The sequence below is a fragment of the Thunnus thynnus genome, chromosome 2 (assembly GCF_963924715.1).
Source record: "Thunnus thynnus chromosome 2, fThuThy2.1, whole genome shotgun sequence".
In the NCBI taxonomy this organism is placed as follows: domain Eukaryota; kingdom Metazoa; phylum Chordata; class Actinopteri; order Scombriformes; family Scombridae; genus Thunnus; species Thunnus thynnus.
The window spans coordinates 25959974-25982151 of NC_089518.1; the positions used below are offsets into that span (position 1 = coordinate 25959974).

The following is a 22178-nucleotide window of genomic DNA, read 5'->3' on the forward strand; positions in this document are numbered from 1 at the left end:
TATATAAAATGTTTAAAACAATATTTTAAAATGATCTTGTGTGTTAATGTGTTGTATTTGGTGCCATACGTGTGTGCAGAAAGCTGAGCAGTCATGCGTACAGTACATGGTACAGTAGTATACTACAAGTCCCAGAAGGACCCTCGAAGACTACGTACTCATCATGTCCGCCTTTACGTGATGACGCAATTTTTGCCTTGTTGGAAGGTGGTTTCGGGAGGAAGCTCAGTGATCTAGAGACTTGACTGTAGCAGGGGAAAAACGCTGAATAGAGAAACCTAAAGACAGCCCCGGACTAGCACACACTCACTCGAATGGTATTTCATCATCTGTCATCGAACGGTAAGAAAATGAACATCAACATTAACTGCGTTAAATGTTTTGTCTTTGTGTGTTTAATGTCACCGGGAATACGCCCTCTTTGCAATAAAGATCATGACAGGCTTTTTAAGCTAGCGTTAATTAGCTTAGCTGACCTGTCGATATTGGCCTAAGACGTTTCCCTTTTTTCTATTGAAGTACATAATACAAACACATTTTCAGCCTGTTAAAATCAAAAGCTTATTAATCATATTGCCGATTTTGGCCCACTGCTACCTTAAGTAGGTCATTTCGTTTCTGTATTAAATGGCTATGATGCAAGCGCATCACTGCATGCGGGACAACATTCAGATTTTTAATTTTTAATTAATTTATTTTTTAACTCTGCAAGCAATTCAGCATAGAAATAGTCGTTTCCAGGAAATATCTATTGGCCTTACATCCTATTTGTTTTGACATTTGATATTGTAGTCAGATCTCGTGACAAAGGCATGCGGGGGCGGGGCTCAATATAAGATGAGGTCATTAGGGGAGCGTGGCGATGATGCAATATAGCTGTTTACATGGCAGTTAAGTATACGTGTCAATATCCCATTTACATCATTTATTGGTCAATCATTAGTTAATCATTGATGATGGTGATAATAATAATTTATTATTAATTGTTACATTTTAATTTAATTGTTCATCTTGCAACAGTAGATGTGTATATATATATATATATATATATATATATATATATATATATATATATAAAAACAAAAAAACACTAATGGCCTCCACATGAAGGTCAGAGTGTGGGTCAAGCAGCCCAAGAATCAGACACTCAAGAAGGGAAGATGCCCACTGGACCATCACTCCCTTCACTATTTCCTGTGATACAAGGCCTTATGGGAAGTAATGGCGTCATAATTACTCGAGCCAAGTTATATTGATTTTCATCATCGTCATGTGTATATACATGACTGTACATTCATGTGGCCGAGAATGTAAAGGCGTTTATTTAAAATCAGCTTCAACAGTGAAATGAATATGAAACCAAGAAATGATACACAGTGTATCACAAAATTAACCAATTAATAACTCTCATCCAATAACCAAAATCTCAAACTTCCTCAAATTTTTTTCTTACATCATACTATTGTATTGTAATATTACAGTATATCAACATACGTCCCATTGTTTCCTAATTTTCTAATTAATGCAAACGTTATTGTCTGTATGCCGTTATGTTTCCACAGATGTCAGTCACTCAGGAGCTACCAGACATGGATGGAACAGACCTGTTAAGGCTGCTGTTCCACGATGGACAGGATGGATCCACTGAGCCGCTCTTTCCTGACGGGAACGGGCTCATTGAATCCTGGCTGTCAGAACAAGATGTAAGATTTACAGATTATAACATTTTGAATGGATTAATTCACAGAAAAGCAAAATCAACTTAGAATTTTCCCCCAGAAAGAGCTTAAATTTTCTAAATAAACTGAAGTGAATCTGAAAGTTAAGATTGTTTTGCTTTTCAAGACAATATTCGATCAATTCCTCTTTATTTTTGGATGACTCAAACTGCTACTACTGTGTATTTTCATTTTTAGAGGTAAAGCTATAACATGTCTTTATATGGCTTTGTGATGTAGTAAATGTCCAGGCTCTGGACACAATATTAACATTTATAGTCTACATATCAGAGAAAACATAAGTTAAGCAGCTAAAAGCATATAAGTCTGCTGTCTTGCCTATTGTGTGTGTGCGTGTGTGTGTGTGTGCGTTTTGGACTTAAACACTGTCTTTTTTCTCCCAGATGCTTACAGGCATGGATACTGAGGATTTCCTGTCCAGCTTGTTAGAGGGAGACGACAACATGGAGACTATCTGTCCCTCTCACTCCCCCTTGGGCAGCGACAGCGGCATCTCTGATGACAGCAGCACCGGGGGAGGAGTTGGAAACAACAACCTTCTGGGATGCCCAAGTCCCCAGGGCAGTGATAGTGACATAGTGCCCAGTCCCAGCTACTCCCAGCCCAGCCCGGAGCACTTTGACCCTGCACTGGTCTCTGGAGAGCTGCAGACAGAGAGCCTGGAGGCCTTAACCGTCCAGGCGGATCACAGCTACTCCCTGCTGCAGGGCGGATGCAGAGACATGGATTTCCTGCAGAGTGTGAGAGCAGAGAAGCCAGATACAGATGTCTTCATTGATCTGGGTATGTGGAGACCAAAACCTTACTGACTCACCTCATTTATGAGCTTTATAGGCTTAGCACTTGAATATTTTATAACTCTGCACTCAACCCATTGATATCTACTTAAATCCCTTCCAAACACATGGGTTTGAGATAAATTCAGTTTATGGAAGGACTGCTGCATACTTAAGCAACAAATGGGGGCACTTACTTGTCTAACAGATAAGAAGTTTAATTTAAATGTATGTTTTTCTTGTTAGACGACTTGGTGAGTGAAGCAATGGAGAAGGACATTACCAGTGAGCTGCCGTGCACTTTGGCCATTGAAGACTCAACACTGGATTCTGTAGAGGCCAACAAATCAGACCAGGTCAGTTTATCCTAATTTACCTCATGCTTGTGTTATTTTGATCTGAACAAAGAGTCTGCTTCAAATATTTTAGGGAAAAAAATGACAAATTTACAAATTCTCAAATTTGAATTGACAGCAAATATACCAGTGAGGATTGCTCATGATATATGCTGAAAATGTGGCACAATTCTATGTCTTATGTCTTATGTCTTTCCTTCCCTCAGTTCCAGTTTAAAGAGATTGTGCTCTCTGAGGAGGAGAAGCGACTTTTGGCGAAAGAGGGAGTAACTATTCCCACACACATGCCTCTCACAAAGGTAATTGATGCAGAATGTTTATTTACTTTGGCTGCTGGTCTTGTCTTAATACTGAGCAGCATTTTAAGCTGCTCTGGATAGAAGCATCTGCCAAATACTGTAAATATAGTAATGAGTGTAATCAAACAACATGCAGCTGATACATTGAAATGATTGTTGTGCCTTTTTGTAGCATTATGGTACAATAATATACCGTAGTAATATGGTAATAATCCTGAACAATATTTACTTTTATTGTTGGCCATGTGTGAATGCTTCTTAAATCTCAGTATGTTAGGTATTGTACCCCGCTTTTTTCTGATTAATATTCAATATGGTCTTTCTATGGCACAGCTGCTCAAGGTTGTTATATACATGTCGTCATCTGTCATGTCTACATTCTGGTGAAAGCCTCCTCTCTGTTTAACAGGCAGAGGAGAGGACCTTAAAGAGAGTCAGGAGGAAGATTCGTAACAAGCAGTCTGCTCAGGAGAGCCGCAAGAAGAAGAAGGTGTACGTTGACGGACTGGAAAACAGGTGAGACGAATAGGTCTCTTGTTAAACCCACCTTGTCAAATGAAAAAGTCTTAAACATGGATTTTCTACACCTTTTGAAGATTGCAGACAGAGCTTTCTTTACCTTACCATTTACTGTCACTCCAATCTGGCCACTTTCATTATGCATTGTTCTTAGAAAGCAAACAAAAGCAAAACTATGATCAGCAACTTAATAAATTTATGATTTTATTTATGGATCATGTAGCATCATTGATAACAAGCTGAAAAGATAAAAATGGTCATTGTCAAAATCCAGCCACTCTAATTATGTCTGGAGTTTTTCAAGGCTAAAGAACTTGGAAGTTGACTTGATTTAATTTTGAATTAAATAATGGAAAAGCTTGACTTGTATAAAACAGTCAACATACTTTTTCTTGGTAACACAGTTATGAGGAGTTGTACTTCTCTACGCTATCCAGTGTATGTCTTTAGTTTTTATGGTTGATGAGGTCAAATATCCACTGTACTTTTGGATAACTATACTCATTACTGAAACAATATCTATCCACCACAGGGTTGCCATCTGTACTGCACACAACATGGAACTACAGAAGAAAGTCCAAATGCTTCAGAAACAGAACATGTAAGAACTCTTGAGATATCACCTCCACGTTAGTATGTAATAAAACAAAACGTCTGAATCCGTTGACATCTATTTGTCCCTATTGTCCTTTCAGATCCTTGATAGAACAGCTGAGGAAACTGCAGGCTCTGGTGAAGATGTCGACTTTGAAAGCGAGCACAACCAGCACTTGTGTTATGGTAAGAGGAATAACTGAGAACATCCCGAACGGTTATCTATATTATCTTCTTTTTCTCTTCTGTTATTCTTCTGTCATTGTTCTCATATTAAGTGTCAAGTTCTTTGTCACGCTTCAGTACTTTTCTCCTCACAGTCTTTTTGGTTTTGCCCTCTAGGTGTTCCTGCTCTCTTTCTGCCTCATCATCTTCCCGTCAGTCAATCCATTTGGCAGCAGCACAGAACAGAAGGAGCTCTACACACCCTCTTCCAGTAAGTTCTCTCTTTAGATAGAGTCATTTCTTTTGTTCACATTCTTGCAATATCTTTTTGCTATAATCATGTATTGCATTCTTAAACAAGATAGCATGTCTGTTTAATTTGTACTGCCTCTCTGACCGCTTGCCAGTGTAGTGCTGTGTTATTTATTTTATCTATTGTGTGACAGAGATTTCATGAATTCCCTTTTCAACAATGCAGCTTTGTAAGTCTCAGCTTTGGTAACCATTCTGTCATTTCTCTTTCATAATCGCAGTCATGTCCAGGACCTTGCGCTCAGTGCCACCAGAAAGCACAGATGCCATATCTTATCTCGAGCCTCAAGAGGAGGAGCTTCTCTTAGTGCCCCAAGCAGAAGTGGAGAACGTTAAAGCCATCTTCGCAGGCGGTCAGAAAAATCACACTCCTGATTACCAGAGGGTGGAGCAGTCTGACTCGGAAACAGGTGTCAACAGCAACTCCTCGGCAGACTTCCCCAGTCCTTCACAGGCTGCAGAGATGAAGCCTGGGTCAGCCGGCGGAGTAGGAGCTTTACAGGAAGGTTCCATTGATTCTGTCGTGGCATCTGCTGTGGCGTATGAAGTCACAGGGTCCAAGGATAACTGGATAGACCGGAACCCTCCGTCTGTCATATTACAGCAGCATCGCTCAGATGAGATGTAGAAGGGAGATGTGGATCAGTAAAACCAGCAGAGGGAGCTATATTCCTAATTTAATAGGTACCAGAGGGAAGCTTAAATTTACAAAAAGGAGGAAGGGAAAATACTGGTAATTTTCAAGATATAGGATCAGTCTGTCTGTGTCCCTTCTTTTCCCCTCTAACAGCCTTCTTATATACTACTGTAACTTAATTTGCACTTAGCTCTTATTTCCTTGTTCCGCTGGACAGAAACAACTGCAGAGGGATTTCAATGTTTCAGCATTGAACTACCTAAAGAATAGGTAGCTGCACTGATAAAATGCATCATACACCACAAGAAAATTTGTAATGAACCCGGACGTAGATTACTCCAGGAGAGGCATTGTCTGATGGCATTATTATGAATCGTCAAAATCCAGGGAGAGCTACGTTTCACTCTAGTCTATGTGATTATTTCCACCAGATCCAGATGTTAATGTAACGTGTTGATGAATGACACTCCAAAAAGTGAAAAAAAAAAGTAGTCCAATAGTTTGCACGGCAAACTAGCCACCAACATCCATTGCGTAGTAGGAAATAGGCTGCTTATTCTCATTACGCTTGATCAAAGTGGTTGTTTGACCACCGTAACGCTTAAGCCATTGCAGGACATTTGGCCATATAGAAGACTTGTAAAGTTTGTCAGTATTTCCCTTGTAACAAGGGTATCCATGCTCCTTTTAATTTGGAATGCTTTGTTTTTATGTTGTACAGTAGAGCAAGAAAAAAAATGTCTGCAAAATATATAACAAGACACTGAACCACTGATTTTGCCGTTGTCGGCCAACTCCAGTCTACCCCGTTACCCCTTCTTTTACTACTTCATGAGACAGTTCTTACCTTTATATACATGTCTGAAATACCTTGGCACTTGGGTGCACAGAATGCAGGCCTTGATATATTCACTCAGTAAAATGTGTTGCAGTAAAATATACTCAAAAATGTAATGACCTGTTTTGTCAGTGAGGCATTTTTGTCATTTCTTTGTGTATTTTTTATGTTACTGTCAATAATAATGGAATCTAAATGGTGTTGGAACTGCTCTTTGTTATAATCGACAGTCAGTGAGATTTTAAATGTTGATAATGTTAAAGAAATGCACTGACAAGTGACATAGTCCAATAATGGAATGTAAATAAGCTCAAATGATTGTAGCTCTTCTGTACATTTGAAGTCTTTATGTATAAGACATGTCTGGACATCTATAATAATAAACTTTTTATATATCAAAATGTCCCTTGGGAGTTTTTTCTTCATCAGTGTTAGTCCTGAAGGAGTCGACTTGAAGAGGCTGTTCATGTGTAAGACCTGAACTGAGGTGAAATATCACAAAAGGGACCCTACAAAAGATGATGTGGATAACATTTCAGTTGTACCCAGGTTATCTCTACACATCGTCTCTTTAAAATGTTTTTCTCAGTTTTTGTCATCTTTTTCCAACTAAGTCCTTAATACTCCTACAGTGTCATTTAAGTGACATTTTCACAGACAAATTAGGACTCACAAGCTTCCCAGTACAAAGACTGTGGAACTGCCTTTGACATTATAGTTTTTGAGAGTTAGGTGCCCTGCTCAAGGTCACGTAGGAAGACTGTTTCTAATTTATCCCCTATTGGGATTTTCACAGACAGCCTAGGATTTCCCCCATCCTATTAGCCCATCTGTTTACTGCTTTCAGGCCTGTAAATGCCACACAATTCCAACAGATTCCAGACAAAAAGATTTTTGTAATGTGGTTTAATCTAACTAACACATCAAACTGAGTTTTGGTGTTTTTATGTAAATAAAGTTAATTCTCCTGTATGGAGGAGTTTTTGGAGGGCAGGCATCTCTCTCTTCCTTTGTGCTGACTTCACTCACACATGCTATGTTTTTGTTTTTGCCTTGTCCTCAACAATATTTGTCTGACTTTTGAGCTTACCTCAGCTGCTGGGGGGAAATAACAGCATAGTGACCGGTAGATGACTCACAAGTGTAAGGCTGGAATCATGACTCATGAGCTTCAACATGTTTAGACTAGTTACTGTGTGTGAAAGGTCACTTTCTGAATTACCAGCAGGTGGCGATGTTACTCCACTTTCTGACAGCTCTACTCATATCACAGGCGCAGTAGCACTGTTATCACTAGCTCCAAACGTGTGGGCTGGATTAGGTTAAAGGTTATCCAGTTATCAAGTAGGCATCTTAATTTGCATTCAAATAAATGTCAGTGGTTTATTTGACTCATTTAACAAGAAGCCTATCGTAAATACCCTTTCATAAAGTGCAACATTTCTGTAATTGCTTATACTTTGTAGTGACATAGCCTTTACACCATAGTAACCAAATATGTGTTATTGTTTTTCAAGTCTTAATTAGACCACTCGTGCAACTCTAATAGGCATCATTTTCAAGCCAGCCGGTGTGTAACATGCACAGCCTTCGATCTGTCTGAAAAGCGAATGATGTTGAATGTAAACACATGCAGTCTCACTGATAAGATAAATTGGGCTGAAAAGCCACTGGCCGCGGCACGTGGCGCTTTTGGAGAGGGGGCCTCGCGCATCTGTCGGGCATCTGCCGCAGGGCAATGAATGGAGGGGGGTAATAAAAAGTGTGAGACGCACGCACACACATACACTCATCCTCCAGCCCCATGAAAGGACTGGGGGCAGGTGGAGGACGTGAGTATTGTTGTAACACAAAGTCGCCCCTTTTCTCCGTGCAGAAGCGACACGCGTCAAGACAGACTGGCAATTAAGTTTCCTTTTCAACCGGGCGAACAAAAACTGGCGTGTGCCGACCACAAGCTGTTTTGGTCACTCCTGTAAAACACGTCGCCATCAGGAAATCTTAATGGCTTACAGGCATGCAGATCTCGGACACTTCTGTAACTTCCAGACAGGACAACACGTTGAGTAACAGGCTGGTAGGATGCACGCGCGTGCAGGTGCGCCAAGCTGTTTATCAGTTGCACGGCAAGGCCAGACAGGGAAAGTTTGGATCGGCTATATTTGTATCAGACCAGTGATTCACCAAGCTAGGGGGAAATCCAGTCCTTAAAAGATTGTTCCAGAGTTAATCATGGAATAGTTTCATTTGACTTTTGATTCCACTACCCACTGTAAAGATCCGGCAAATTTCCTTTGACTAATCAGTAGGCTACATTCAATTACACTGTCACCTGCGGGCTTGTGATTAGATTGAGCTATTGGTCTGATATGCCGTCTGATTTTATAACTGTCATGGGAAAACATCACTTGGCACAAAACAATTATATAACCTGCAAACATAAGGCAGCGCTCCTGTTATTCAATGATCAAGTAGTACATAACACAGTGAATAAACATGACTTCCACCTGTCATCATCATCATGCAAATTATAGCCTCGGGACATTTTACATCAATTAGGATGTTCTTTTTTTTAATCAAATCATCATATTCAGTTTAGTCTTATTAAGCCCGTAATACCACATGATTTGTGCATTATAGCTAAATGTAGGTCATACATAGGCTATGGCTCCATTTACCAAAATATTATCGACTGTGTAGAGATGTGGGGGGGGGGGGGGGGGGGGTGTCAAGCTTTCTTACTCTGGACTCTGAAATCCATCGTAAACAGGACTTTTAGTTTTTGTTCATTGTGGTGATGTTGGATGTTGACAAAGCAAGGGGGAATTGGTAGTGGGTGGGGGGGATTTCTTGAAAGGTTGTAATCTTGCCCCACGTGGGGTTGTCAACATGTTCAGCGTAACTACCCAGGGACTTTTGCTTTCCTCACTCGCGCTGCTCTGAGCCAATGGTAGGAGGCAAGAGCGGAAAAGACCGCCCCTTGCCGAGAAACCACGCTGACCTGCTATAAAACCACCCACAGCCTGTTCCGAGCTCAGAATAACGCAAGAGACTTTATAGAGAACTAAACAACCCGTTTCTGTTCACTGCAAATCCCCGATCGCGCTTGGATTATAACTATGACTCTGGAAGAGATCCGCGGACAAGAAAGCACAATGGAACACGCAGATAGGTAAATATTTTACACACGGATACGACATTATTCAATATGTTGGTTCAGTTCTTTAAATACGTTTATCAAATTGTGCGCAGTGTTCTGATGTGTATTTTTTCGTTATTTAAAGGGTGCAAAGTGCAGGCGCAGCCCTGGAGGAGCTGCTGGTTGCTGCTAAGAAGCAGGACTACCTGACAGTTGGAGTTTATGAATCTGCTAAAGTCATGAATGTGTAAGTATTGCAATTCGTGAAATGTTTAATTACAGTTGACATTTTTGAAAAATAATATATCAAGCATAAGCATGTGTGAATATTTTCTGACCACCCTTCTCGTCTTTCCCACAGTGACCCAGACAGCGTGGCATTCTGCGTCCTCGCCACCGATGAGGAATACGAGTGTGACATTGCTCTTCAGATCCACTTCACCCTCATCCAAGCTTTCTGCTTCGACAACGACATCAACGTGGTGCGAGTCAATGATATCGAGCGCCTGGCAGACCTCGTGGGCGCAGACGAGACCGGCGATTCCAAGGACGCACACTGCATTCTTGTCACGGTATGTTCCGGGAGCACCCACTCAGTCAGTGTGAATCATGCATGCATCACACCTCTGTCTGAGTAGTCTACACTCACTGCCAAGTTACTGCATGTCTGCACAGCATGTATTTGCTGCAGGTGTTCTGACTCTAAATGTATTTTTTCTTTCATTTCAGAGCCCCAGTGCAAATCCATGGAAAGATCCTGCTCTGGACAAGCTGAGTCTGTTCTGTGAGGAGAGCCGCAGTGTGTACGACTGGGTGCCCACCATCAGCCTCCCAGAGCGCTGAAGTAACATTCCCCTGACAATGCTTCACATGATGATGATGAAGATGATGATGAAAAGAAAGTCAAGGAGCTGGGCTTCAGTTGGGGATGTCTAGCCTTTCTGCCTCACTTGTCTGGATTAAGAGGCCATGGCTGCAACCCCCCTGCAAGAATGCACCCTTCCAGTGCATTCTGGGTCAGCACGTTGGTTCTTGGATTACCCTGAGGAAGGGTTCAAGTTCAGAGGTCAAGTGAGGACTGGGTCACGTGTGTGTGGACTGGTCTGATGGACACTCAGAAGGAGTTGGACTGTGCTGCAAAGTACAGGAAGAGATGATTTGTGATGACCCAGTGACTGCCCTAGATAAAAGGCATCAGGGTACTGAGCATAAAGGTCACAGAGAAGAAGACTGTGCAAGAAATGGACTTATGAAAGTGTGGAGGCTGTACTGAATCTCATCAGAGGGGAATAAGAAAGATCCTGATCCTGAAGAGAGTATCTGAAAATGACCTAATGGACTTCACTTTTCTTTTCCAGTGCAGCTATCAGGAGGTTCTCGGAATAACCTGAGACTTTTTCTTGCAAATCCTGATTTGAGCTGTATCTGTACCTGTGAGCAAACTTGAGAATAACACATTTTCATGGACTATGATTTTTATTTTCAAATACGCAGACAAAGCAATGCAATATTGATTTGAAGTGTACACATTTTTAATGTTTTGTGAATAAACATTTGAAATCAAACTCGTCCTCTCTTGTCAGAAATGTTATTTCTCCTATGCATTGAACTTTGCAGACCCTTGGGACTCATCAAACCTATGGGTACTGAGGATGCAGCAGAGTGTGAGAAATTGGCAGATTGTGCAGATAAAGAGGTATCCGGACATGACATCAGCTATACAGTACCAGAGAAGAAGTAAAGAGTAAAATGTGGGTGGCAGACAGGAAAAAAAAGATCAAATGATTAGGTGGCAGTGAGAGAGATTAAGTTGCGAGTAAGAAAAAGTACAGCAGTTATTCAACATAATGATGCTTGTAACATGTGCTCTTTCCAGGCACTGACCTTTTTTCGCTCATAGACCAGCTGCCTCATGTGACAGCTTGCACAATCGCTGCAGCCAGAATGAAGGCCGAGGCTGAGGGGCTTGCAGGAGAGAGCTTTCTTTTGTTTTCTGTGCACTGCACTGGCAGCTGGGGTCAGAGAGGTCTGTGTGTCAGTGGGTACAGTAGTGTGTTTAGTTGTATTTTTGTGCATTCAAGTGGAAATGGGAGGTTATATTGTAATAATAACCAAATTTGCTCTGCAGTACAGCACTGAGGTTAAACTTCACTTATCAGAGTTGCACTGTTGGGAAATCTAAAATATCGCTTAAACTTGGTTTGCATGCATGAAAGGTTTAATCAATCATGCAGTGGCTTACAAAATTCATGCAAACCATTAGGCAATGCATATGGGGAAAGCAGTGAAACGTAATGCATTTTGTGTTTCTTGTAGACGTGCATGCACAAGCACGTGCCATCATACCATAGAAAATGAACTGGAATTGAAGCTGAGCCATAGCGGAATAAGGGTCAAGCAAGATCATCAGTAGCAGGTTGGGGAAGTGTATAAGTGTTGTGGTTGGCTCTGAGTTGAAGCTGACAGTAAAGGGCTGGCCCACATCAAAGAGATAGCAGACTTCAGAGGAACTTGTCTCATTTTTCTTGGCAGCACCTCGGTCTCCAGCCAACCACTAGCCATACCATGCATGTGCACACGCATGAATACACAGGTGCACACACGCACAAACAGAAACATGCACCTGTATGTACACAGTCGCACACATACATACTCACAGCTACACCCACTCGGTCTGCTAAGACTGATGTCAGGTAATTGTTCAGTGTTCTAAGAACAGAGGAAGCTTTACTCAGACAGAATTATACAGAACAAAGTATAGAAATGTACTCAAGGGACTTTCCTTGGGCATTAATTTCTGCAGTTGTAGGTATGGAAAAGTCAAATAAATTACCATAGATGCTGACAAAAAGAATCATTTTCTTGCATGCACTGTCAAAACTGAAACTAGATTGTACAGTCTTGTGAGAAATTAGTTTGAAAACAAATGTTACACTCAGCAGTTAATTATGGTTGTTGCACAATGGACTGATCAAACATATAGCCCAAATATAGAAAGTGAAAGTTGAAGTACAATATCATGTGCAAATTACCTATAAAAGTCTCAGCCAGCTCATAGGATTGGGACACATTTTAAAAGTTCATTATTACTATCAAACTAAAAAGGCAAAGCAAAAATGTTTGGTACTTTTTGTCTATGCGGGTCAATTGTATTCAGGAAGCATTTTCTGTATTCAACCATGAAAAGAAAAGACTATCAGCAACAATAGCAGTGGCAATTGTATCTAATCTTGACCTGTTTTGGAAAAAAAGCTATATTTAATGCCCCAGATAAGACCCATTTTCTCAAGAATATAAATGTTGACTGTTTCCTGCATCAAGTAAAAAAAAAAAAAGTAGCATTGACTAAGTGTATTGAAATAACGATTAAGCGCTAAGTGTAAATCCTTGACCTACTTTGGATAAAGTTACATTGGTGGTCTTCGTGATAGATCAGATTCTCATTTGTGCTCTCTAAAACCTAATTACTCCATGTCTGCATTACTCAGGTCTACATTATCTGCCATCTCAACCCTAATGTCTGCAGTGGCAACTCATGCAAGCTGTATGCAAGACTAAAAAAAAACAATATGCCTGTTATTTTCATGCTATGTTCCTTTGGCTGCAGGTGTATGTGGGCCAGTGGAGAAGAAAAACACTCAGGCTACTGGAAAGGGCTTCTTGCTGTTGCTGCTAGTATGGAGTTAACAAACATCTCCCTGTGTTGGCTGTTGTGCCAAAGCCTGGAGCAACAGTCCAGACTGTCGAGGCAGCCCGACTGTCTGCATGAGGTCTGAGCCAGAGATCCAGAGCTATGATAGACTGAAAGGGAGGGAGTGAGACCAGACAGATGTGTGCTCTGACTTACAAACATTAGTTTTTTCAACTGTGACACAGAAAGATGGTATACATCAGGCAAGAGAACACTCCAGAGTGCCATCCAGACTGTTTTCTTTTTCGTCCAGTATGAAGAGCTCATAATGAGTATATTCAATTTATTCTTCATTGAGGTACTATTACAGATGCAAAATGCTGATTAGAGGACATGCTAACTTACCTTTTCAACAATTTGTAAGGTATATGTGGGAGCAGAATTAGTTAGAGAGTGAAATTAAAAGCGCATAAATGACAAAGCGCTAAAACTGGCCATCACTGTCATTGAGGGCCACACTTTTGTGTTCACCATCTTTTTATGGTCTGGTCTACTGAAGCAAATGCTGCAGTCCTTGTATGAGAAACAACTACAGACACACTAAAAAGGCTTCTGTTGTTATCAGCATATTTTGGTTGTTATCGAAAAGTTCTCTCTGCAGATTAAAACGCCAAAGCAGTTAAATCTACTTCTATTGGACATGTGCACAGACCACTTGAGCAGCAAGCCAAAGAAGAAAAAAAAATCTACCTTTGTTTTGAGTGAAATCGGATAAAGTCAGGGGTAGTTGTGAGTGTATTAGGCTTTTGTTTGCAGGTGAAATTGAGGATCTCAGAGCTATATGGTATTGTTAATGTTGAAGGATAAGGCGATTTTCTATATTTTTGTCATTATCAACAAATCTCATGTTTAGAGCCAAACCAATAATGAATTGATCCTACTTACAGATATTGTGTGTATCCAGAGTCCGATACATCGTATTCCTCGGTGCCGTAGACCTCTGTTGTTATCCAAAAAACATGTCAGTGAGCCACACCGCTGCACTGGGTGACATGTTCCCTCGTCCCTGAAGACAGCGGCTACTGTTTGTTTAGAAACCGCTACAAAGACTAATAACAGCGATCAAATTTTCAGTCTCAGGAGAGAAGTTCAGTGTAAGGCAGACGCTACTGTGCATGAGTGGGAACACACTTCTGTTTATAGTGCTTTGCTAGCTCGTAGTGCTACATATCACAACCTCTTGACTTTGTGCTACATTTTACATTATAAATAATTTTAGTATAAAGTCAAGAGAGTGTGATATGTAGCAAAACAACTTATAAATTGGAATAAGATACATCAAGCTTTGGATACACACACAATATTTCTAAGTAAGCAATCAATCGCTTGTTTGGCTCTGCGCATGAGATTTGATGACAATGAGAAAAATATAAAAAATCCCCCGCCATATTCTTTAATAATGTAAGCCTTGCCTACAAATATTGAGAGAGTTCCACAATGTTAATGCTTTAGCTAGTAAAATGTTACTGTGACATTGTACAGTATTAATACTTAAAGTACCAGTGTGTAGGATTTAGTGATACCTAGTGGTGAGGTTGCAGATTGCAACCCCCCTCCCCCCTCCCCTTCTAAGCGTGTAGGTAAGCCTATGGTGGCTGCGAAACTTGTGAAAAACGTGAAAGGCCCTCTTTAGAACCAGTGTTTGGTTTATCTGTTCTGGGCTACTGTAGAAACATGGCGGTGCAACATGGTGGGCTCTGTGGAAGAGGACCCGCTCCCCATAGTGGATATAAAGTGCTCATTCTAAGGTAACAAAAACACAGTAATTCTTATTTTAAGGCGATAATACACTCATTGAAACATACTTATGAGTATTATATTCCATCTCTGCCAAGTCCGCTCTGTTAGATGGCACTAAATCTTACACACTGCACCTTTAATGCTTTCTGTTTGTCTATTTTAACTCTGGTGAAATGTTACAGTATGTGCTTTCATATTGGCATACCCAAAGATTCCCAGACTTGTGGTTCATCTGTAAATCTTAAACGTTTCACTGGGACTTTGGTAGAGTGATACTCCACCCTTCCCAGAGCCATTACTTTCATGGGGAACTGTGGTCCCTTCTTCCCATTCCCTGCTCCATCTCACTTACAGTAACCACAGCAAGATGGGATTACATGATGAGCTGGCAGGCAGCATCCCCTCTCACCCCACCCAGCTCTAACTCTCTCTCTCTCTCTCGTGTGGCCAGATTGGTACCATGAGCTCATGGTCCAGCTGGCTCTGGCAGGCTGTAGAGAGAGATAGATGGATGGCTGGTGTTGGGTATCTCTAATCTAAGTATGTCACTCACTGGAGAAATGAGCTGCACCCTAGCTGCCTCTGCTGTTGTGTTGCTCAACTTACAGTGAGTTCACCCTTCAGTGGCCTGGTGGTGAGCCAGCACAATATGCAACTTTCAAAAGTTCTTAGATTTACAGTGCAGGGAATTTCTCATCGCTGCGGTGGCCCGGGGTGTTTCCAGCAAAACAACAGGTACACACACTGAAGCTGCTGTTTGTCAAGAGTCCCTATCACTCTGTCAGTATGACCTGACACCGGTGGTTTTTGAGTTTGTGGTTGTGGTTGGGCTGAGGTAGCTGTGAATGTCGAGGCATACATATGAACACATACACACACCTGGGCGATGACCACACCACACTGAGAGGGATGAGATCAGAAGTAATGATCGCAGTTGCCTTTCTGTAGAGCCTGTAATCAGAGTGAGTAAAACAGGTGTGTGTGAGCCAAGGGGAGGGTGACCAGGTTACAAACACACACACACACAAACACACACACACACACGCACGCACCTGACCTACACTTAGAGATCCACTGTGTCCCCTTGGGTGGTAGAATGACATACACACATCAGGTCATTGCAGATGAGGTCATGACACACAGTTAACTGTTGTTAATGTATCTGGTCAAAACCAATGAGACAATTGTCATAAATATATCAGCTGGTCAGAGGGAAGGTTTATTCATTTGGAAGATATCTGTGAAGGATACAGTCATTTGGATGTTTGTTTTCAAATCGGTACAGTGTGTCTGCAAAAAATTGCCCTGGGATTGCATCAGTGTGTTTGTTCAGTAGCACCTGAATGGGTTGAGTGGATGAAATGTTTGATTTCTGAGCATAATGTCTACATTATTAACATAAACAAGAGTATGTGTGTGCCCTCATTACCTTTTTGACATGAAGCCTCGGTCACAGGGGGTATAAATATATTATATGAGCCTTGATAGTAATGACCTTAAGTAAACCTTAACCTTTCTTTATCCTGCCTCATGGTATTTAACAAGAAGTGATCACCATCAAAACAAACATGCAAAACAGTTAAAAACAAGAAAACACTTTGAGATGAGTAAACAAGTCACAGTCTTGAACAAATCAAGAATGTGACTCAAGTCCACTATGAGTGATATGATGCCTACTGCATTCATCAATGAGGCTGGGGCTTTGGATTTGGCTCTTTACGTAAGCTGCATTGAGATAAGTTTGAAAGGCAAAGGATATTTCAGGACAAGAAGCCACTCAGAGAGTTCAGAGTCTCAGAGTGTCACTTGAATTGTTCTAGCACAGGAATGAGCAAATAGAGAACAAGTCAAATATAGTTTAAAATGCTTTACAACAAGGCCTCCGAGTTTGCTATCAGTAACTAAACAATAGTATTTAATGTAAGAATGCATTTTATTTCTCACTCATGCTTTCTCCCTTATTTCCCTGTCTGCCTCTGCATTCTATTCATATTTTCTAGTTTACTGTGGCTGCCAGACTGGCCGAGGTGGGGCGATGCTAAGTGATTTGCCAAATATGGGGAGCAGCCTGTAACCTCGGCGGGGCTGACACATTACTGACATAGCTGAGCTTATCCTTCCAGAAGCACATGTACTCGAAGCCATGCCAGGAATCCCCACTCATAGCCTGAAATCCTCAAGTAGAGCAGCAGGCCGGAAGGTACAGCCATAGAAGCACAGCCTGGAAGAGGAGGAGACATGAACTAATACTGCCGTCTACACAAATACAGACAGACACACAGACATACAAATAAAATGTGAGGACGTTGGAAGCTATTTGCTCATCTGATGCTAGAGTCTCAGCCCTGCCCTGGCATGCAGACTCAGACTGCAGAGCAGACAGGATGAGTGGGTTGATTGGAGGATAGATAGAAAGAGTGTAAAAAGAAGAGAGAGACACATTGCGCGGGTGGTGGAGATTTCAAATTCCATCACGCTGATGTGTAAGATTTTTTTTAGGCTTTGCAAAGTAGCATCTGAAATACCAACACTCATTCTTACCCACGGGGATTGTTTAAATCAAGAGAGATGGAGCATACGCACATGTGCGCATACACGGAGAAAATAAGGAGAGAAACAGGAAGACGTTGTCCAGATAGTTTTAACTGTTTAGTCACATCAGGATTTCTTTGCAAGCATGAAACAATCTGGCAATAAAAAAGAAATGAAAGAAGCCGTTCTTTCTTTTAAGTTCGTAGTGGTTTGGTACAGCCAGTGGAAAGGTGTCAAGGCAGCATGACATTTTTTTCTAAGAAAGAGGGTGAGAGAGATAGAGAAGAGAGAGGAAAAAAGGAGACAGAGCACAGCGACAGAGTAAACAGTGTGTCTGCCAGCCTCTCTACTTTCAGCGCACATGCTAATTAGAAACCTCGAGAGAGGTCGGGCAACCAGGGACATGGCCTGCCTTGACACAGAGAGAAAAGAAGGGGAGGTGAAGAGAGGAGAAGATGTCAAGAGATGAAGGGAACAGAAGAGACAGAGTAGATAGATAAGTAAAGAAAAAGGGCATAGGAGGATCCTGACGAAGGCCTTGTTTGCTTGCGGTGTGTCGTCACTCGGTTACGGGTCAGGGTTATTGGGGGAATGATGATGCAGCAGCTCCTAATGACAGCTCCTGCTCATGCACAAACAAGTTGGCTTTCTTTGACAGCTTGTGTGCGGCTGTGTGTATCGGTAGAATACGAATACGCTCAAACTGTGCACATACACAAATATATAGGTATGCAAGATAACAAAAGCATGAGATAACCTTTGTGAAATGGTTAAAGATTAAGTTGACCACAACATGTTTTCAGGTTTCTTATATGCAATGTGAGGCTAACATGCTTTAAAAACATGCTCCTTGAACCACTAAGGTGTTGCATAACAATGTCAGATCTGGGCTGACTGACCATGTTCTTGGCAACATATCTTATCTCATGGTGCCTCTACTCTAACAACAGCCTCTGAACACTCACTGACAGATCAAAACAAACAGCAGCTGGCTAGATGTCCATACACTTTGCCTTAACTGACAGCAGCAAAGAGGAACAATGAGACTTCATTGCGATGATAAACAAAGACCAAGCATGATTTGTTGTTATAACACCAATGAACCAGAGTCATGAAGAAAAATATAGAGAATAATTTAATTTGGAGTTATTCCAATACACGAGAGAACATTCAAAAGTCTTCATGCTGTAGCACGATGTGCTGCATTTCAATTTCAAATTTCCCCCAAGAGGATGATTTGAAAGCGCAATTAGAATTTTGCACAGGGTACAAAAGGAGAGAGACATGTTTTTCAAGGACTTTTCAAGGGAGTGATGCAATTGCCCCTCTTCCTTGCACTTCGTTTTTTTTCTTAGCAACATACCGTACTTAACCTAGTAACACACTGAGGGTGCATGGCAACAGGGGTTCAATTTATCCCGCCTCCTCTCTCTTTCTCCTCCCTGTGCATTTCTCTGTGCCACCATGAGGCAGTATACCTTTACATCTAAACAAGCCTGTGTTTATGTGGGTACGCTGCATTTGATGAAAAACAAAAATAAGCTCTTTTTGTTTTGCCGGTGTTACTTAATCTGTAGGAATGGAGGGACAGGCATAGGGAGAACAGGGGAGGGGGGAAGGGGCTGTGCTTGCAGGCCCAGCTACCAGCCAATCACATAGCAGGATTAGCTTGAGGCAGGCATAAACACGAGTTGTTGCTGTTGGTAACAGAAATCTGATTGGTAGCTTGGAGTTCTTGCTCAATGGGATAGGTGTCTCAGTGTGTGGGTATTTTGATCACTGTTTTCAATGTGTTTATCTGCTTTTATGTTCTTTAATAACCTTGTTACCCTCCCACCCCACCCTACTTTTGTTTTCATGTACAGAAGGGGACTTTTTGGTCCAACCACTGAGGCCATATAATAGTACAATGTCTGAGCTGTTATGTACCACCCATAGTGCACAAACTCCTGAACTTTGGTTACCTTTAGCTGCTGGGCTGCAGAGGAAAGGCTATCTGGGAACAGAAGTAAACACACACACAGGCTCACAAAAGCCTGGATAACCCGTAAAATGACGGGGGGAGAGGGAAAATGTGATGCTAGAGGACAGGTCAGTGACACTGCTGTTGTGCATGATGCGGCTTTAGTTTGCCTGTGCCCAGAGTCACACTCTGTTTACCACAGAGTCAGATGGAGCACACAGTGCTGCACATGCTGGGTTTGTTTACATGCAGTTCCTTCCTGAAAAGGGCGGCGCTACACATGCATTCCAATGTTGCTTTGGAAACAGGGCTCTGACATCAGCCAATGAGAGGACAGGGATTATGACATGTGTGTTTGTGTGTGTGAATTAATCACACAAAGGTATCTATCTGGCAGCGTGTTGACAGGGGGAGATTTTTTAATCAGCTCACTCAAGGAAGAAAACACATTGGGCAATAATACCAGGATCAAACAAACACACGCCGCTAAGCCAATTAAAAATCAACAGTTTAATCTCCAAATGAAGGGTTATAAGGGGTATGAGTGTGTGTATCTACCTGTGTGTTTGTGCATGTGCGTGCTGAACACAAACCATAAGATTGCTCTTAAGTCTGTCGTGACAGAAAAATACTTTCATTTCAGCATAATTTTCATTTCTTGACCTTGTGGTCATTTTGAGGCTGTGTGTGGTTTGTACATGAGCAACTGTCACTGACATGAAAAGTAGTGTCCTCATTCATGTGTGTTGTTGTGCACGTATATGATGTGTACATGCGCTTTTCCCCCTTATACAGCTGTTATTGTTGTTATGACAGGTTGATTGCTGGTCCTGGCACCTGTTCCTTTACCGTCAGGATCTCGCTGTCTTCCAGTTAACACTCACTTTATTACTGTGGACACACACAAAAACAGAAGCTTTGTTATCTACTCAGTTATGAAACATGTTAACCTCACAAACACTAGAACTCAAACACAAGTCAAGCCATGTGTGGACATTATTAAAATCAAAACAAAGACTGCAATGGCACGAAGATAGTTCAGTTTTCTCTAATATTTTTTGATAATTAGTCATGAATGCTGATACACATTTTAGTGTAAAATCAATTTTTTTTTTTTACTTTACTATCATGTTTTATATATTTATTTTGTTTTTTATAATAATACTGTTAATATTGTGTCTTTTAAACTGTATCAGTGATCTTCATACAGTTTCATTCACTTGCAAAGGTGCAAACATCGTGAGTGGGGTCTGTGTTTTTGTGTGTTTTCTTGTGTGTGTGCGTGTGTGTGGGTGAGAACCGACACACAGGATGCAGCTGCAGCAAGTTAACAGTAACTTCATACGAGGGTTTTTAGTATGTGCATTTGTGTGTATTCACCTAGAAATGTGTCTTACTGTTTATTTATATATAAACAGGGGCTTCTTTATCATCTTTCTCTATCCTCTTTTCCTTCTGTTTTTAATCCACGACTGGCTCTTCAGCTAAATGTGCCCTTTGGGCAGGAGAGACATAATCTAATCAGTAATCCACGTTTCTTTTTGTCCACTGACAGCCCGTGAAGCATGTGAGTGCAATCACGTTTGCCTAATCACTGGAAAACAGGGATGTAGCAATCGAGTGTCAGTTCATCCATAGCAGTAATATGGAAAGGCAAATGTAATACTTGATTGATCTTTTCATAGGAAAAGCATCTCTCCACTTCCGCTGGGAGGTGAAATGAAATTGAGCTCCCCATGGAGTTGGGGATTCAGGAGAGTTTTGGAGAAGCTGGTCTGCTTGAGTTTTGTACTGCATTTGTTATAGAAAGGCAAATAAAGTGGGGAAAATATTGTAACATAAAGCATCAGGCTGTCTAAATAGTTAGACAGCACAAACCTTTCTTTTCCTGAGTCTGGTATGAATCTGAAGTGGTTCCTTTGTCCCAGTCTAAAAGCAGAGTGCCAGACAGACAGTTTATGAAACAAAGAAAGGGGCTAGCCAACCACAACATCCTCCGCAGACTCCTCAACTCTACCCAGCAACTACTGTACACTGACACTGAACCAATCTGTTGTAAACAAACACAGGCATGCATGTGTGCTCACAGAAATGGACACAGACCACAGACAAAAGATCTCAGTGAAGATCTGTATGTTTGTCAGTGTGCATGAATGTATGCTCTGGCTGTTTGTGTTGCTCTTGTGTGTCAAAGCATGTGTCTGCCTTTTGCACGCATGCCTGCATAAAGTAAAAGTTTGCAAAGAGGAAGTACTGCATCTGCTGTTTGTCTTTATTAAATAATTACTTCTTGTGCAGTATCTGGCACTGTGTACACTTTCTGTGTGGTTGGTCACTAATATGCAGATGTACACGGGGGCTCCGTGTGGGCAAGCTTTATCCGCAGCCCCAGAGCAAGGCAACGCTCATTGACGTCTGACTTGGAACATGACAAAGACAGACTTTGTTGCCTGTGTGGGTGAACTGAAAGAACCCAGCCTTTGAGCGTTCCTCTTTGATTGCGTATCTATGCATTTGTACGTGGGCCGGTAGGTGGGTGGCTGTGTATATGAGTGAAAGGGAACTTTAATTCCTACAGCAAATTAAAGGTTATCTGCAGCCTTGTTAATGTGGTCATAACTATAAAACCCACTGCCTCACTTACGATGATGATAGCTCTGATCCTTTTTCTTCCTTTTTTCTTTCTTTCTTTCTTCCTTCAGTGCATCTCCAACTCACTTTAAATGAACAATACCCCCACACAACTTACAGTGCAGTCCGTAATTTCACTCCCTCTTGCCACCTCCCTGCTTCACTGCCATCCTCCTCTATCCCTCCTCTATCCCTGTCAGGTTTAGTGTGTCATATGAATCTGTATCCATGTTTATTTGTGTGGGTG

The 22178-nt window shown here is 41.4% G+C and overlaps 2 protein-coding genes across 2 annotated transcripts; both read left to right on the forward strand.

Annotated features, from left to right (window-relative positions):
• The first annotated feature begins 185 nt into the window (after nucleotides 1–185).
• On the forward strand, nucleotides 186–6638 carry creb3l3l (cAMP responsive element binding protein 3-like 3 like). Its single transcript, XM_067612885.1, has 10 exons — nucleotides 186–342; nucleotides 1563–1703; nucleotides 2123–2522; nucleotides 2762–2871; nucleotides 3078–3170; nucleotides 3580–3686; nucleotides 4222–4290; nucleotides 4385–4469; nucleotides 4626–4719; nucleotides 4982–6638. Exons 2-10 carry the CDS (start codon nucleotides 1563–1565, stop codon nucleotides 5386–5388), a joined length of 1506 nt encoding a protein of 501 aa, XP_067468986.1. The 5' UTR covers nucleotides 186–342; the 3' UTR covers nucleotides 5389–6638.
• Nucleotides 6639–9256: 2618 nt separating this feature from the next.
• Nucleotides 9257–10939, forward strand: gadd45ga (growth arrest and DNA-damage-inducible, gamma a). Its single transcript, XM_067612897.1, has 4 exons — nucleotides 9257–9407; nucleotides 9520–9621; nucleotides 9736–9946; nucleotides 10104–10939. The coding sequence occupies exons 1-4, from the start codon at nucleotides 9355–9357 to the stop codon at nucleotides 10215–10217; spliced, it is 480 nt and encodes a 159-aa protein (XP_067468998.1). The 5' UTR covers nucleotides 9257–9354; the 3' UTR covers nucleotides 10218–10939.
• The last annotated feature ends 11239 nt before the right edge of the window (nucleotides 10940–22178 follow it).